The 16,555-nt window shown below is 33.5% G+C and overlaps 1 protein-coding gene across 5 annotated transcripts in view; it reads right to left on the reverse strand.

Moving 5' to 3' along the window:
• Window positions 1-16,555, reverse strand: part of GRIK2 (glutamate ionotropic receptor kainate type subunit 2) — a 365,936-nt gene that overhangs the window by 154,473 nt on the left and 194,908 nt on the right. For 4 of the 5 annotated variants that reach the window (XM_066179492.1, XM_066179494.1, XM_066179491.1 and 1 more), the window contains exons 8-10: window positions 15,653-15,796; window positions 14,288-14,395; window positions 7,243-7,356 (exon numbers count right to left, since the gene is read on the reverse strand). In XM_066179492.1, coding sequence (XP_066035589.1) covers window positions 7,243-7,356; window positions 14,288-14,395; window positions 15,653-15,796 — 366 coding nt within the window. The remainder of the gene's footprint in view (window positions 1-7,242; window positions 7,357-14,287; window positions 14,396-15,652; window positions 15,797-16,555) is intronic. The other variant, XM_066179493.1, reaches the window with a different exon arrangement.

Raw genomic sequence — 16,555 nt, forward strand, 5'->3', positions numbered from 1 at the left:
ACCAATATTCAAGCTGTGTTTGTTAGGTTAAATATGCAACTCAGTCTTTGCTCACTTTTGGGAGAGGCTCTTTCCATTTTTTATTATCAAAAAGTAAAAGAACCAAGTAAGATAAGACAAATAATAGTATATTCAATCATTGCACCCAACACATGACTCAATGAATAATCAGATAAACTCTCCAGGGCAACTTCAGAAAACTCTTACAGTCCTAAATCCCCACATCAGCACTCAGTGAGATTAAAGGTGCTCCATTTCACAAGCACCTGACAGCTTTAATAATGTAATCTTCTGCCTTGAGTTTTCCCATGATTTAAACATTATATCCATATAAAACTGGAACTTTAGTACATAAGATTTTACTCAAATGAAAAGGAGAATGCAGGGGTGAATCTTGTTCCTAAAAGAACTGTTGTATACTCCTATTGAAATTAGTAAGGTTACAGACATATTTTCAAAAAGGACATTACTGATCTTCATAGAGTTAGGAAGGAACAAACATGAAATAAATTGTCCAGCCAAACTACTAGGATGTTTTGACAGAAATTTCTCAAACAACAGATAAACATATGACTCCAGAAGAGCCCTTCAAGATGTAGTACTTACAAGAACAAAGACCTAGCACAAAACATGAAAGTCAAAAGCAATTTAAATGACAAGGATCACTGAATAATTCTTGAGAAGCAGAGATGGTATCAGAGCAAAAACTATGTGTGAGACAGTTGTTTAGAAACTTGGGAAATTGGTATTAAATATCTCAAGGAAAACAACTGTAAGGAAAACAATTTTTTTCAGGTGAAATGACAATGTCCTGTAGAAAGCACATCATTGGCTTTCAGTGGTGCTGAAAAACACAGTGTGGTTTTGTTTGTTTGTTTGTTTGTTTGTTTGTTTGTTTGTTTTCTGGAGTAGCAGCAATTTTCTTCGCATTAACTAGTATGGTTTGGGTTTGTGCTCAAATCAGTGTTATAACACAGGAATATTTTCATTACTGCTGAGCAGTGCTTACAGTGTCAAGGCCTGTTCTGTAGGCATGAAGAATTCCAATGAAGCTTGGAATGCTCATGTGCACAGATCTGAGACATTCGCCCTCAGAGTTGTTCAGATATTTACAATCTCACACATCCCCCAATCTCTGAACTTGGCAAGATTCTTGACAGCATTTTTGTCTCTCTCTTCCATTCCAAGTAATCCTGAGTTATCTGGGACAGAATTTAAATATGCACAGTATCAGGGAGGACATATAATTGTCAATTTATGGTTTAAATTCTCCTTTGCTTAATAAGCACAGCAGGATTTTGTTCATTGAACAATTCAGCTCATTCATACATTCCTACATATTTTTCTATCAGATCATTTTAGAAATCCATAGACATTTTATCTGTTCTGCTGATGCTTTTTTATATTTTGTTAAAGAAAAATAAAAAATCTTGCAACCCCTTCTGGAAATCTTAGCTCCAACTCCATACTCATTTATATTCTTCACCCTGCTCAACTTGGACAAGGGCTGCAGTAGTATCTGTACTACTGTTTAAAGATTCTCAATTTTTGCTGAGAAGACTGATCAATAAGCTATTAATACTCTCTAAATGCTTTTCCAAGCCTACATTAAGTAAAACCTTACTGATACTTGTTACTTTTTCTTATGGTTTTCTACTGTATAAAACATTTGTTTTTTTCTCTTCATCCTTTTTACTTGCTATCTAAAGTGATTTCTAACTTTACTTGAGCAGGATTGATGTTGGCAGCTTCATCTGTAATAGCTCTTATTAATCCCATAGTTTTCCCTAGTTTTCTTTTTCCTCAAGTAATACGCATTCTAAATACTAAACATGGCATTCAGGTATTCTGGACAAGTGCATGCAAAGAGTTCTTCATGCTTTATTGGCTCAAGATTTGAATCTGTAGAATGGGCTAATGTAAAACTGGGCGCTAAGCATGGTCTCAGGAAAGTCTCTATGCACTAAATGTACAATCACCATTGCTTCTTGGTGGATTATCACTTTCAGCAAAATCTTTCACTAGGACAATTTTCATTGATTAGGTAGAAGTTTTAAAACTGAGTGATATGTAGATTGGCAGCTGCTTTATACTTACTTTAACTTTGTTCACAATTTATTTTTTTTCCTTCAGTTCCTGCAAGCATGACCCTTATAATTACTAGACCACATAACAAAAGAGCATTTGAAATCTTCTAAACAGTTTCAGTTGAAATTAAGTATTTCAACTAGATCTTCTCAGGGAAACAAGGTAGCTTGGAACAAAAAGTCATTGAATAAACACTGACTATATACTCCAGAATGAATCCTCAGGAAGAGAAAACATTTCCAGAAAACATTGCTAGACTAAATTAAAAACAGATGAGCTTGCTACAGAATTTTAAGATCAAAGTCATCATTTAATGTCTCATAAGATGGAAGTGTCTTCAGTGAGGAGGGATACAGAAGAGCCCCATCCCAAACCAGATAAACACTAAAAATGAGAACGCAAAAAAAAAATAATTTTTCTGAGAAAAATTACTGAAAAATAAACTTAGCTAAAATACTGCAAACAAAGGTATGGCTACAAGGAACAGTGGAATTCCAAGTAGATTAAAACCTATATCTGTAAATAGAAGATAAATATTTGAAAATTAATTAATATTGTAACTTTATAGACTGGTTTTAGTTAAAAAAGTGTACGGCTAATGCTTGAATGAAAGCACACTTATTCTAAAAAACAAATTTCTGCAAATTTCTCTTTTTCTTTTCAGATTTAAACAATAAATATTTACTTGAATTATTCTGGTGAGTTATATTACATTTCAACTCCAAAGATATTACTAGAAATTACAAGAAGTTTTAAATTTTGAGTAGTTTTGTTTTTTATAAATATTACTCAAACATATAAGTTTTTCCTTAATAATTTCAACATTGAATAACATATTTTTAAAAAATCTAGAATTTGTTACTATCAGTATTGAGAAAAGCAAAACAGAGAAAAAAATAATTAAGAAAAAATCAACAAAAAGAAGTGGAAGACCTAATGATGAAAAGAGAAAAACCACTTGCAAATTTTCCATTGTTAGAACAGAGATTTTAATTATTAGCTTCTCTTCACCAGAAGGTAGGATACTGGAGTGTTAAAATTCTTTCATATCTTAACATTTATTTCAGATATAAGGAATACACAATAGGTTTTCACAGTATGCAGTCAAAATTCTAGTGGAAGAGGTGGAGCAATCCACTAGTTACTATCAATCAGAACAATTGATGGGTGACCCATCTTTATAAAGATGACAGGTAAAATTAGTCATTTAATTTTAATATTCTTTTAATATATATTAATTTAAAATTTGGCCATTGAAAACTCATGTTTGGGTATCCAAGAGAAGAGTGAGAGAAATTATGCACTACCCATTTGAGAAAGCAGCATATATAAATCATATACAGTGTGGGAATACTATATTTTGAACTAGGTAAAATTGTTTTAAAATTTAGTATAAATATTCCCTCTGATTCCTTTTAATTCTATTCCTATTATGAACCAATTTTTAAGGAAAGTACAATAAAAAGGTAATTTCATTTTTCAAATGTGAAGTAACAAAAAACTACTAAATTTGAGAACACACACCTTTCAAAACTTTCACACATTTTACGGAAAAATTAATCTTGACAGCTGTGAGTTTTCTGAGCTTTGATGTAAGCAGATACAGAAAAGTACATAAAAGCTACACAGGAAATGAAACAAGCATTTATTTCAGTAGAACAGGGCCAAGGAACCAGTATGATAAAATGTACAGACTGATATGAAATTAGCATAAAAAAAAACCCTAAGTACCGTGCACATACCTTTATAAACATGGAAATTGAATTCCAAAGTTAAAACTCTTTCAGATTGGTAGTAGAATATATATATGAGAAAAAATATTCAGATATTTACATCTAAAGTGTAAAGAGAATAAATATTTCAGAGTTCTGGTAGGAATCAATTTAGGAGAATCAAATAATAAGAAATCCTTATTATTGAAGCTGAAAATCTATTTTCTGTAGGTGTTTTGTTTGGTTTGATTTTTCCAAATGCAGAATATTCATAAAGCAGACTTCTATAAAGTTTCAATGCAGATGGTTTTAAAATAAAACAAAGCAATGTTATCAAAAAGATCAACATATCCTAAGCCATGGTTATAAAAGATAAAAACAGCATACTTATTTTTCAAATGTTTTCTCCTCTTCCCTAAAAAGACCTGACTGTCTCTCCAGTGGCCACGTCCAGTTGGTGTTTGGGGCTGCTGTGGGATCAGAACTTGGAACTCAGACACATTTCTCCACAAAAAAACTCATGTAGGTAGATGTCTGAGACAGGATGAAGCCCTGAGAACCCCTGTCTCTTCCCAGAAAAGAGCACTGAATTGTTGAGAAACCAAGGAATAATCTTTCAGCTAGCTACCTCCAAAATGCATTATGAAGTATTCAAGACAAAAAGAAGCACACAGTTCTGTCATTATTTATAGTAGATAAATTTGTACCTCACAGTTTATATTTTATTACTTTTCCCATCAATGTATTTTCTTCTTCTAGAGACCCAGCCACCACTGAAAATGCTGGGTATACTTACTCACAGCTGTAAAGATCTTAATGACTGCAAAATATAAGAGGAAAAATATATTGCTCTGAATTTCAGAAAGAGAATTAAAAATAAAAGAAAGACTGGGATATTTAAATGTAAAGTGAGCATTAAAGAAAACTACAGAGAAAATTGATTAAGGCTCCACAGCTGGCAGTATACTATAGACTATTGTAGGGAATTCTTAAAGTGAAAAAAAATTAGAGAAAAGCCACATGAACAGCTTAAATGATAGAATTGCCTTTTCTTTTTTCATTTATGCAAGATTTTGCAGACTCAAAAAAGGGAGAAAAGGAAGCTGATGATGAGGTAGGTATTTTTCTAGGAGCTTTAGCATTTTATATTGTTCCCTTCCATTGCTACAAAGTGAATATTCAGTAATATTCTTTCTGTCCAACATAAATGTATTTTTTAAGCATAAAAAGAGATAGAACTACCAAATTAAGCAGCACATGTGCTTCTGCACCAAAAATAGTTTGGTTTCTTTTTACTATTCCAAGTACAGCTCTTCTAATTTGTATCACTTCTTCTGAGTACCATTCTTCACGGTAGATGAAAAGAGTAACTGCAATTACTAAACTTTTTACTAAACAGTAACTGAACTAGAAAAGGCACCTACAAGTGAGCAACTTGTAACATCAATTTAAAGTCCTCTTTTTTATTTTTATTGCATTATTTAGATACCTGCAAAGAGGATGGATACTTACAAAAGACCACTAACCTAAAGTTAACTCTTAGGAGAAGGGTACCCTTGCTCACAGAAAGTAACTTTTCTCTTAAATCTCAGTAGTCCTCTTTTGTGAGCTTTACCAGATTAAAATCAGTGCTCATTGGCAACACTGTTACTTACATTTGTGCAATTTGAGCTAATTACTTTAACCAAAATCATGCCAGTATCACTATATAAAAAGCAATATGATACTTAAAGTTTATTAACTCAAACCTCATCAGCAGACAGACGTTAAAACACAAACAAACTTGAAACACCCTAAGTTATTGAGTGTTTCTTCTGTAATCTTGAAGGGATTGATCTTTGTGACAGTACTGTTATCACTGATCTGGAATCAAGCATACAATCATGGCTATTGAAGAGTGCAGATACAAAGTCTGGTTGATTACTGAGTAATGAAGGGGACAGGTCACTCACAGAGACAGGACTATATTCTGTAAAGGAATAATTCTAGCAGCAATTAGGTTCACATGAATTAAAGTTACATATCTGTGAAAAGTGCCAAGAAAAATCCTAGTCAGGATATCTGGGTACAAAGCAATAGCAATATAGAGAGCATGGGAAGTCAATTGGAATTATTAATAAATTTTACTCGGTAATGCAGTATTTTTTGGATGTAGGAAACTTGTAAAAGGCAGTGGGAAGGAAATTGACAGATTAATACTCTAGAAGACATGCTTTTACTATAGGAGAATATGTGAAATTCTTTTACATTTCTAAAAAAAAAAAACCAAGGGATTATAAATTTATAAACTGAACTATAACTATAGTGTACTGTTATTATAATTAAATGGAAAAGAGAAAATTGTGGTAAATCTGTGCTGATGTTAACATAACAAGAAATTACATCTGAAGGTGAGTCAACCATGTTCCATTCTATATATCTGCTATGTATTTTTCAATTAGTGAATTAAATGAAAGAAATTATTTCAGAAGATTTTCTATCACTGGTAAACAGACCTTATAAGCAACGAAAAAGTTACCCACTGGATGAAATTATATGACTTATGTTACATAAAATGTTAAAAGCACACTGGCATTTACATCTATGGACCTGTAAAAATTCATTCTAGTTTGAAATGTCATAATACATGTTGGTAGGTAAAAGCTGCTTAGTAAAGTATACAACTGCTTGGAAGTGGTTTCTTTTTTAAAATCTTCAAATTCATTATAATGGTAGTAGCAGACAAACTTCTGGAAAGTTTTAAATTTGCCTTGAAACTAAAATTACTATTTCAAAATTACTGCAAGGAAATAAATGAACACTTCTTTTTTACATAAATAAATGTATTTAATTATAAGCAAAAGATAGCTCATTCACTGCTGTGAATTTGCCAACAGTGAAAATAAAAAAGAAGTTACTCAAATTGTTTCTTCTGCTCTAGTTCAAAGGACAAATCAATTAAATATCTGTATGACTAAAAATTTCATCTCAATAATTGAGTACTAACAATGCTAAATAAATGTTAAATACTTTGTACTTTCCTTTGAGGTGTTAGAATAGCAAACAAAAGCAATAAATTTTTGCTGACTAAAATTATCATGTAACAAAAAACCCCACATTTTAAAACCAATTATCTCTTGTCCTCTCACTTGGCACTGAAAAAAGCAGCTTTGTAAAGAAGAAAACTCTTTAGTTAATAATAAGAAAAGTTAAATTACTAATCAATTAACATAACTCTAAAGTTGGGAGAACTTGTTCACAATTAAGGTAAGTGTAAACATCCCTGACTAGCTTATCTACTGGAGTTCGTTCACGACACAATAAATTCCAAGTAATTTTAAGTTAATTCTAAGTAATGGTGATGCACACTGCACACTATTCATTGTTATTGCTATTACTGTGTCACATTCTATCCATTTTTCTGCATAACTGTATTTCAGAAAAAGCAAATACAATTGCTTACCAAGATGGTAGTAACAATTAAAGAGCGATTGGACAGGGAATCTGTGATGTTTGCTGGTTTTCCTTTCTGATTCTCTGTCATGTTAAGGCCGCTCAATGGATCCCAAGTTCCAACCTATAAAACAGTAAATCACTGTGTAAATCACCCATGAGTTACATTTCAGCATCTAGAAAAGAACACTTTAAGGAAAAACAGATTGCTACAGGGAAAACCAAATTGATTGCTAAGAGTTATCATTAAATTTCGTTCCATTTTTCTCTGTCATTATATTTGAAGTCTGCTTATTTAAAACGTGATAAACAATACCTCAAATTATATTTTGTGAAGTGTGACATTAGGTGTAAAGATGATATAAAGAATATGTAAAGTTACTCTTAATACTTAATTTTCCATTTCTCAAGATAAACCACATCTGAAGATAATTTAACAGACAAAAATTAATTTGCAGAGCAGAGAGCATTGTCTCTGCAAAAGGATTTACCCTTTTCTGTGATCAGAGAGAACAGCAGGACAAAATATGGTTTTGGGAAATAATAATGGAGAAGACAGAAACAGGCTAAGTGCAATAACTTAATTAATTTACAGATAAATCTTCAACACATGAATATTTTGACATTTTATACTTTGAAATAAAGGCTATAGCATTTTTATCTAAGCAAGAACATCCAAGGTTGTGCTTCAAGGTCAAGGACCGACTTACATACTAATTAGGAAGTAATGAGGCTTATCTGTAATTTATCTGCATTTTCATCCCTATACAACTAAAATGGTAATTTTAACTATCCATTTTAGAAATCAAAATGTTTGTATCACTCCATTGTCTAAAAAAACCCCCACAAATAGGTCTTTTTTGGTTTTAGACAGGATTTTAAATATCATTTAAATATCATTTCAAATATTAAGTAATATCCATAACACAAGGTGATCTTTTAAAACTAAACCTTGAAAAAAATTAGCAATTTCTGTAAGGATTCATTTCAAACATATTTATGTATATATATAAACATACACAAATTTTAAATTTTCTTTTCAACTGAGTCCTGAGAGACTGTTTGTATACTTTCAAGTGATCTGTTGCCACAGGGCTGTAAGTAAGTTTAGGATGCAATGTGGTGTGGATAAAAAAAGTTCCATTTCTAAAACAGAGACTACAGCAGAGCATGAATCAGTGGATGCTGTAATAAAGAAAAGACAAATTCAATCTGTTTTGCTGCAATTTTCTATTCCACAGAATTAAATATTTTGTCTTTCTTCCTTGCTTAAAACTCAGTTTCAAGAAGTCACTCTTTTGAACTTGGCCATTCAGTACCTCATAAACTGATCAAAGAATCATGACGGGAAGAAAGAATATGTGTGTCTCAGAAATACAATTGGAAATTTATATCTAACACATCATTTCAAAGTATTGAAATCAAGCATTGCTACCAAAAACCTCTCCTTCATTTACTGTTTTAATACAATTCAATTTGGCGAATAGAAAGACTCAGAAAACAAAATGTTCTGCCTTGCAGCTTCGTCACAAACAAGAAATTTTAAAAGAGTTGGTAGCATTTAATTGCAGTGTTCTACTAAGTATGGCAATCACAGAGTTTGGTTTACTTCAAAGGCCAAAGCAGAGTAGAATATCAAGGAATGAAAAAGACCAGAACTTGAGACTGTCACTGAATAATTGAAGCTGAACTAATCCCCTCTATGAGATACAACTTCAGGTACACAAGAAGCACAAAAATTTCTGAGGAAACACCACCATATTATATGATCAGTTTCAAATCCTAAATTTATTAAATAATTTGCTTTGCTCAAATTCATGTCTATAATTCAAATTAATATTGGGAAAAGGTAAGATTTTGCTAACTAAAATACTTCCTCTCCTACTTTTTAACATAGTCACAACCACAAGCAAAAGAATATCAACTGTTAGAATTTGAATTTTATCTCACTACAAACTCAATCTACTGCAGACCTATAAGAATTATCAACAGCATTACTTTAAAAAGAAACTTCTGTCTTGATAAATTGATACATTAATTTTCTAAATTAGGTTCATTGTACTTTTGCTGCTAATTTTGCTAACCAAAAATCTAAGAAATGGACCAAAAGTCAGACGTTCAAAATTAGACTTTCTTTGGATTATCTTTGTTGATGAGCTCAAACCCAACAATTTGCACCACAGGTTCTTATACGCTACTGATATGTTTAGCTACCAAATCACACAAATGTATTTTCAGAGCTGCTTCTTGCAGAAAAGTTGTGCAAATACAATGCAGCAAGTTAATTATTTTTGATTTGTTTTCATTTTTAAGTAGCTTTTTGAACTGAACAGAATTGTCAAGGTGTTTTTTGCTAGAAAGGTTTAAGCCCCAAAAATGTAGAAAAAGTGCATCAAGGTAGTCAATAACTGAAATTCAAACAAGCTACAATTTCATTTATTGTATTATATTTATATTATATTGCAAAAAAACTTACGAATTTTCCTAAAAAGTGAAACAGGTATTCTTATATACACTTTAGAGAGAAAGTCCACACAGTAAATATATTGTAAATATTGACTATATTGTCAAGCCCCCAACCTCCTATTATTCTTTCCCCTAAACGTCTAAAATTCTGAAATTCTGAATCCACCATATTTCAACACTAATTTTCCAAAGTACAGGATCGAAACCGGGTGTGCCCATGAAAATGTGCTCCACAGTGAGACAAAGGAAAATGATAGAAAGAAATAGCTTAGGCAAGAATCAGCTTATTTAAGTTGAAACAATTCTAAGAGTTACATTCATCATTGAACGTCATAGAGTATTCGGTAACACAGTAATTGCTGTAGTCCCTCAAGGACATGGAATACAATTTCCCAAATTCATGTAAATGGTTAAAAACTTGCATCCAAGCTTCCAAATATTTGACTTCCAGGTAGCTATCAGGTTACTGCAGTCTCTCAAAACTGGGTATTCCCACCCAGCTGGACATCTCCACCTAGGAATACTCCATAGCTCTGCAGGTTGAGGAGGCCTTGACTTTGTGTAAGAACTGCTTAGCAATTGCTGAAATGTTCCTGCGTTATCAATGCTGTTTTCAGCTCAAATCCAAATCACAGTCCCATACAAGCTTATAGAAGGAATCAAACTCTGTCCTGGCCAAAACCATCAAAATATTTCACCCTCCCCCCCTCCCAAAAAGAAGCACTGTACACTCGCGAAACTTAAAATTTGCTGAGTTTACATATGCTCTAGAGCACTTTATTGAGATTCAGTCTCATGAGATGCTAGTCACAAAACTCCAGTAGCTTTCGTACTTCAGTATGTTTGAAAAGTGATCTATCTTCATGAATAGATATGCATTCTTTCAAGTATTACCCTTTTTGATTTTTCTTCAAAGTTCTCCTGAGAAAATTAGCATTTTTGCTCTGAGTCAATCAAAACTGTGAATAAGACTCACAGTGAAGAGCCACAAGCATTGTGTTAGGAAGAATCATTGCCTTTCTGCAGTGCTACCCACTGACTAAGCAGCCAGAACCAGATCCATGTTCAACTGTCAAAGAGTTGTCAAATCTATCTATACCTTCTTTGTTTACTTTTGTGGAATAGTTAGTATTAGTGGTGATTACACCAAGTAAATAATTATACTCTATTAAGAATAATAATGTTTCTTCATATTTCTGTATTTGCCATTTGCAAATTGATTAATTTATTTCACTTTCTTCAGTAATATTAATATTCATGCCTTCTTTGCCAAATAAAACATTAACAACAACACTTCGATACTTCTGGATCCCACAGATTTACTGTCTTTCTTTTTTTTCCCTCTCTTACAAAACCTGTTATTTATGCTATTATTTTTTTTCCTAGATCATTATTAAAGATACAAAATAAAACAAGATCTTACAGTGATATGCTAGACAATGAATTATAACTAATTTTGTGTCATTTATGTTCATCCTATGTGAAGGTTTCTGAGCAAGGCTTCAAGCAGTTGTAACATCTCTTATTCAGGATATGTGATTCTTCAGTGACAAATTTTCATTTAAAAGTGGTATTAAATTCAGGTATTTGTTATCTCCTTGAAATATGAAATAATTTTCCTCACGATGCAGTTTCAGTCTAAAGACTGATTGACTGCAATTTAAATTATCATTTATTATGCTGGAGTGTCATAGTTTTTGGATTTTCACTGTGCTTAATCATGAATAGTTTCAGTCTGTCCAAAGTGACTGCAATAAAATTTTTTGGTATATTATATTAGCAGCACTCAAATCATCTCTTAATTTTGTCATTTTCATCTTACAAGGAGCTATCGTTTTTGGCAGACATGAAATCTTGTTTGGAAACACATACCTCTTATTGACTGATGCCTGATTATCACCTCTCATTCAAGAGTTTCAGGAAAAAGTATTTTATGTAAAATCTGGGATCGCATGTAACATTTTTTTAAATCAATAAGGAATTGTTCTGTTGTAACTGACTTCAGCAGTCACTGAACATATAACACATGATTTAGGCAATTTCCTGGTTATGCTGGTTATACTAACCAGGTAATTTATCTAGGACACATTTTTACAAAATCTAAATTTAAAAAAAAAAAAGCATCTTCTAGCATTTCTTCATAATAAATCTTTTTTTTTCCCCTCCCATCAGTATTTTTCACTTCATGGATTACAGCTGAAATTGTTGAGCTAAACTCTTGTCGTTGACAAAAGAAATATTTCTCCTTTATTTGGAAAGAGGTTAGAAGAGATAATAACATTTTACAGTATGGAAACGTAACATACATTTTTTGATGTACAGAATTCTTCTCTCCCCACCTTTTCTCATCCCACAAGTGGAAGGATGTACAGAAGAAAAGGAGAGAAAAACAAACAAACAAACAAACAAACAAACAAACAAAAAACTGTTCAGGACCTCTTACTACACGTACAGAGGTGTCTGACATGATGGTTAGGGAAGAACATTGAAAACATACCAGATACGGACAAAGAAGAAAAAAAGCTCCTGAAGGAAAAAAAGAAAATAGAGAGAAACTGCATGGAAAGAGGATAATAGGTACAAGGGAGAGGGATTAGATGGAAAGGGAAACAGGCAGGGAGGGTCTGGAGGGAGACACTAAGGAACAGGAGAGGAAGGAAGAAAGGAAAGGAAGGAGTGGCAGAAAGAAGAAGAGAAAGAGTGTGTTATAGAGAGATAGTGTACACATGTGGAGGGAGGAAAGGGACTGAGAGAAGGGTGACTCATTACAGCTATAACAGAATTGAGTCTTGGGGGAAAAAATCCCAGCTTTGAGACAGCCCTTTTAAATAAAGGAACTGGCTAAAATGTACTCTTTCTACTGGGAAGTGTCCTGCTCCAAAACATAATCATTGACTCTCGATTCAAGAAGAATAAGGTTTGCATTCTTTCAGAATAATGGAGTTTTGTTCTAGGAGAAATATTTCTCTGAGGGCATTGATTTATCCTTCTCAGTAAAATATGCCATGTATTCCATATGTTTAGTAAGCAATTCAATCGAATGTGCATACACTTGAATTTCCTTTTCCTAATCTCATCTCCTTACAGCCCAAAGAAACTGTTCTGGTTTTGCTCATACACAGTAACTGATTCCTTCTACTCATCCCAAAGATTGTCAACACTTTTTGGTAAATATCCATATGCTTCAACAATTATTTCTGGTTTTGTCTCTTACTTAACTTTGAATATAATTGTTTCCCAAGTTCCTTTTTTCTGGTATGTGTTTTACAGTACTACTGTATTTCCTGTTGAATTTTATTGTCTTTCATATTTCTCTGTAGACCTTTCTTGCTTTATCTCTATATTTTCACTGACGGATATATCTCCTAGTGTATTGTCAACTGAGATTTTATTTTCCAGAAATCTCATGTTGCTTTGTGGTTCCCAAATGCCACCTAATGTTCTTTAAGCCATCCTAAATTACAAAGATTTCCTTTCCTCATTTTCAACAGTTGTCACTTACATGCAAACTCTTCAGCACCACTAATTTATTTAGCTATTGCCATGACATCAATTCTTCCATTTCTGTTTCCAGTAAGAAAGACAGGTTGCACTGTACCTGTTCTACTTGTACACAGTACTGATTTACTTTTCAAGTCTAATCATTACTATATATTCTTTTCTCCTGTTGAGTTGCCAGAGCTCACTTCATGGGAAACTTCATAGGAGAAAGCTACTGTCAGTGTAGTGCTGAACATTTTAAAATATAGTTTAGTTCTAGAATCACAGGTTTTCTACAGGACAACAAAAGTGTTATTACCTATGTAAGTGTTTCAAGAGAAGCTCACGGTTTCTGAGCTTTTACAAATCTTCCCAGTAAGAGAAAATTAATATTCCAAAGCTAAGTCTTGTGGGACAAAATTTTGGGAAAATATGTTGTTTATGCTAGCTTCTCCATTCAGTGATTTGCAGTAGAAAGGAAATGCAACTCTGCAGTATGGTCCCTTCTCTTCATTTCTGTTTTTATGTGTGTCCACAATTATCGCCTTGGGGCATCAGCTGATAGAACTTTATCTGAAGATGAAGGAAAACATAGCTCTTACAGAACACTGAACACCAGATATCTAAATGCAAACTACAAGGCAGATGCCAGTTGCAAAACCTTTGCCTGCTGATCACAACAATGTGAGACACTGTAGCCTCCTGCAATTGCCTCTTCATGGTAGGATGGAGGGGGGGATGATGATCTGATTTCAAATCATGACGATGTGTCACGTAGGCAGGCCAAATGTCTGTACATGCTTCCTGAGCTCTTGAGCTCAAATATAGACGATATTAAGCTACATGGAAAGAGCATTTCCCAATTCTTTGGTCTCTCACTTCACCTCTGTACAAGAAATAATAATGTCAGAAGACAGCTAAACCAGTCAAGATACGAGTTCTTCACTTTTTAGTACCACTTATAGAGATATTGAGTTGAGAGCAGGTACTGTTTTATGTAACACATGAAATACTATTGTAGATAGTTTTAGGGGGTGAGTTTTGTTTTGTTTTGTTTTGTTTTGTTTAGTTTTGTTTCCCACCTCCTTGGAGGCAAATATCTTACACACCTTTTCAAGACCTTCTTCCTTGAGGCTGATGACATCCAAATCAAAATCTGTCCTTAAGCCATTAGTTTTGTTGAAAGTTATCCTGCCTGTGAGGCCTTCCCAGTGGGCCTATGGAGAAAGAAAAAACAATTTCTAGAAATAAATACCTCTTCCTTTATTTTTTCCAGAAAGGACAAACTACTCCTGCCAAAATGGGATCATTAATTATTAATTTTATGTAAATAATTTACCTTGTGGTTGATTTTTGGTTTTGAATATTTTGTATTTATTTTTTGCTAATGAAATCAAACTTTCTTTCAACCTTATTAGACATTTTTTTTAAACATTCCATGTCAGGCAACAGACTCTTCTACTGAACAAGATAAAAGGCTGTTTTGTTTTCATACCTCCATCATTCACGCACATATTTCCCCTCCTGCTTCCCTACACACGTCCCTCTCCCCAGTCCCCAAGCTTTAATCAAGTTTCATTAATGTTGGACTTCATTCTTTTCCTCAGGAAATTCCATTCAAATAAAGGCTTACTTTTGCAAGATGCTGATTTCCCTGAAACTTTACTGAGACAGTAAAAATTGAGGTCAATGAGCCAGCCTTCCTCAGCTTATTCCTCACTTTTAATAAAGTGCAATAGGCTCAGGTTTTTTATAACTTAAAATCTACCCTAGTTCTGAAACTATACAAAGTAGGAGAGGAAATGTGGGAAATAAAATTATCATCCTAGAAGAAACCAATATTAGAAAAAATACATCCCATTGTAAATAATTCTCCTCATCATTTTTTTTTTCATATCTAGATTGAGAAACACTGTATCAGGAGTTACAGCACGAGAGATTTGAATAGTCTACAGTGTTCACCTTTAGCAACTTAAGTCTCCTAGCTTTACTGTCACTATCTATTAGCTTCTAAACAGCATCTTGGGGAATCAAGGAGAGATATAGTAATTTACCAGAGAAAATGAAGAGAAAAAAAAATTTAAACCACAAAGTAAAATTAATCCTGGCCCCTTTAAACTCATGCCAATCTTTACTTGCTGAATTTCTCATAGTCTACGGTTTAGAGTTCCAGGTGTTAGGGTTTTTATGCCACAAATGCTCCACACAGACCAAGTTATCTACAAACATAAGTTTTCTTTAGAATACAGTTATTTCACCTTTCCATATTTTTTTGTTCTAAGTAATACTTCAGGAAATTCCACTTTCAAATAAAAATGCTGTCTTGCTTTTTAAACTCCTTATACATGACAAGTTGAGAGATGACCGCCTACTAAAATAAAAAAAAGGCAGAAACCAAATGGGGTTAAAGCAAAAGAAAATGGGAATTGGGTGAAAAGAAAAGAGTGGGGCAGGACCCTTTATTAGTGACTTACCTCCTTAATGAGGCTCATGAAGCGGGTTCCAAAGCGCCATGGTTTGTGGCGGTTGCACTGCAGTGAGCTGACGGTCATCTGTGGGAACTGCTGCACCGCCACCGACACCACATGGACCGCATCATACATCAGTGCTGCGTCCGTCTGCAACCAGAGACACATCAGGACCATGAGCACAGGGCAGGCACCTGAGACAGGCCAGCAGGCAGAGAAGGAAACAACAAACCAGTACTGCTCACTCTGCTAAAGGAAAAAAAATGGACAGAATCCTTGTGCAGCCCTGTAAAACATAACCTTGTTGCCAAGTCATATATGAGTTATGTCAGGATCGTCAGTCAGTCTCAGCTTTTTGCTTTTTAATGCTGTAAAAAGGGCTCCAAGAGCTACTTTGCAGGATCATGAGAGTACACTAGCATCTGATGACTCATGTTACTTTAAAAAGCAGTCCTTTAGGGAGCTATATAAATCACTGTGTGCATGTTTGATTCAAGTTGGTTATTTTCATGAGCAATGCAAAAGAGAAAAGGAAACAAGTTGATAAAAAACTTAGCTATAAAAGAAAGTGTACAGGTTCAGGGAGTAATGTTTTTTGTTTTGAAATTACAGACAAGATTCCATCCCAGCAGGATTCAATTCATTAATAGTTTATAATATGCATCAGTTCAAATCCCTATGGCAGAACCAATCAGTATCTTCAATAAATCAGATTAGAATTACATCAAAAAACACATTATTTTAATAGTTTTCATGTCCCATCCTAGATAAATGAACTTCGATGTAGTGTTTGCTAAGTAATGTATTAGCAAAGGACAGAGACAACCTCTCAGTACACACTGTCATGCTGTACAAGAAAGCGATATCTCTCTCCTGTTCTCCTTGATAAACAGAGGCCTGATAAGCCTT

The sequence above is a fragment of the Chamaea fasciata genome, unplaced genomic scaffold (genome assembly GCF_029207755.1).
Source record: "Chamaea fasciata isolate MVZ Bird 193981 ecotype frontalis unplaced genomic scaffold, bChaFas1.0.hap1 SCAF_3, whole genome shotgun sequence".
NCBI classification, from domain to species: domain Eukaryota; kingdom Metazoa; phylum Chordata; class Aves; order Passeriformes; family Sylviidae; genus Chamaea; species Chamaea fasciata.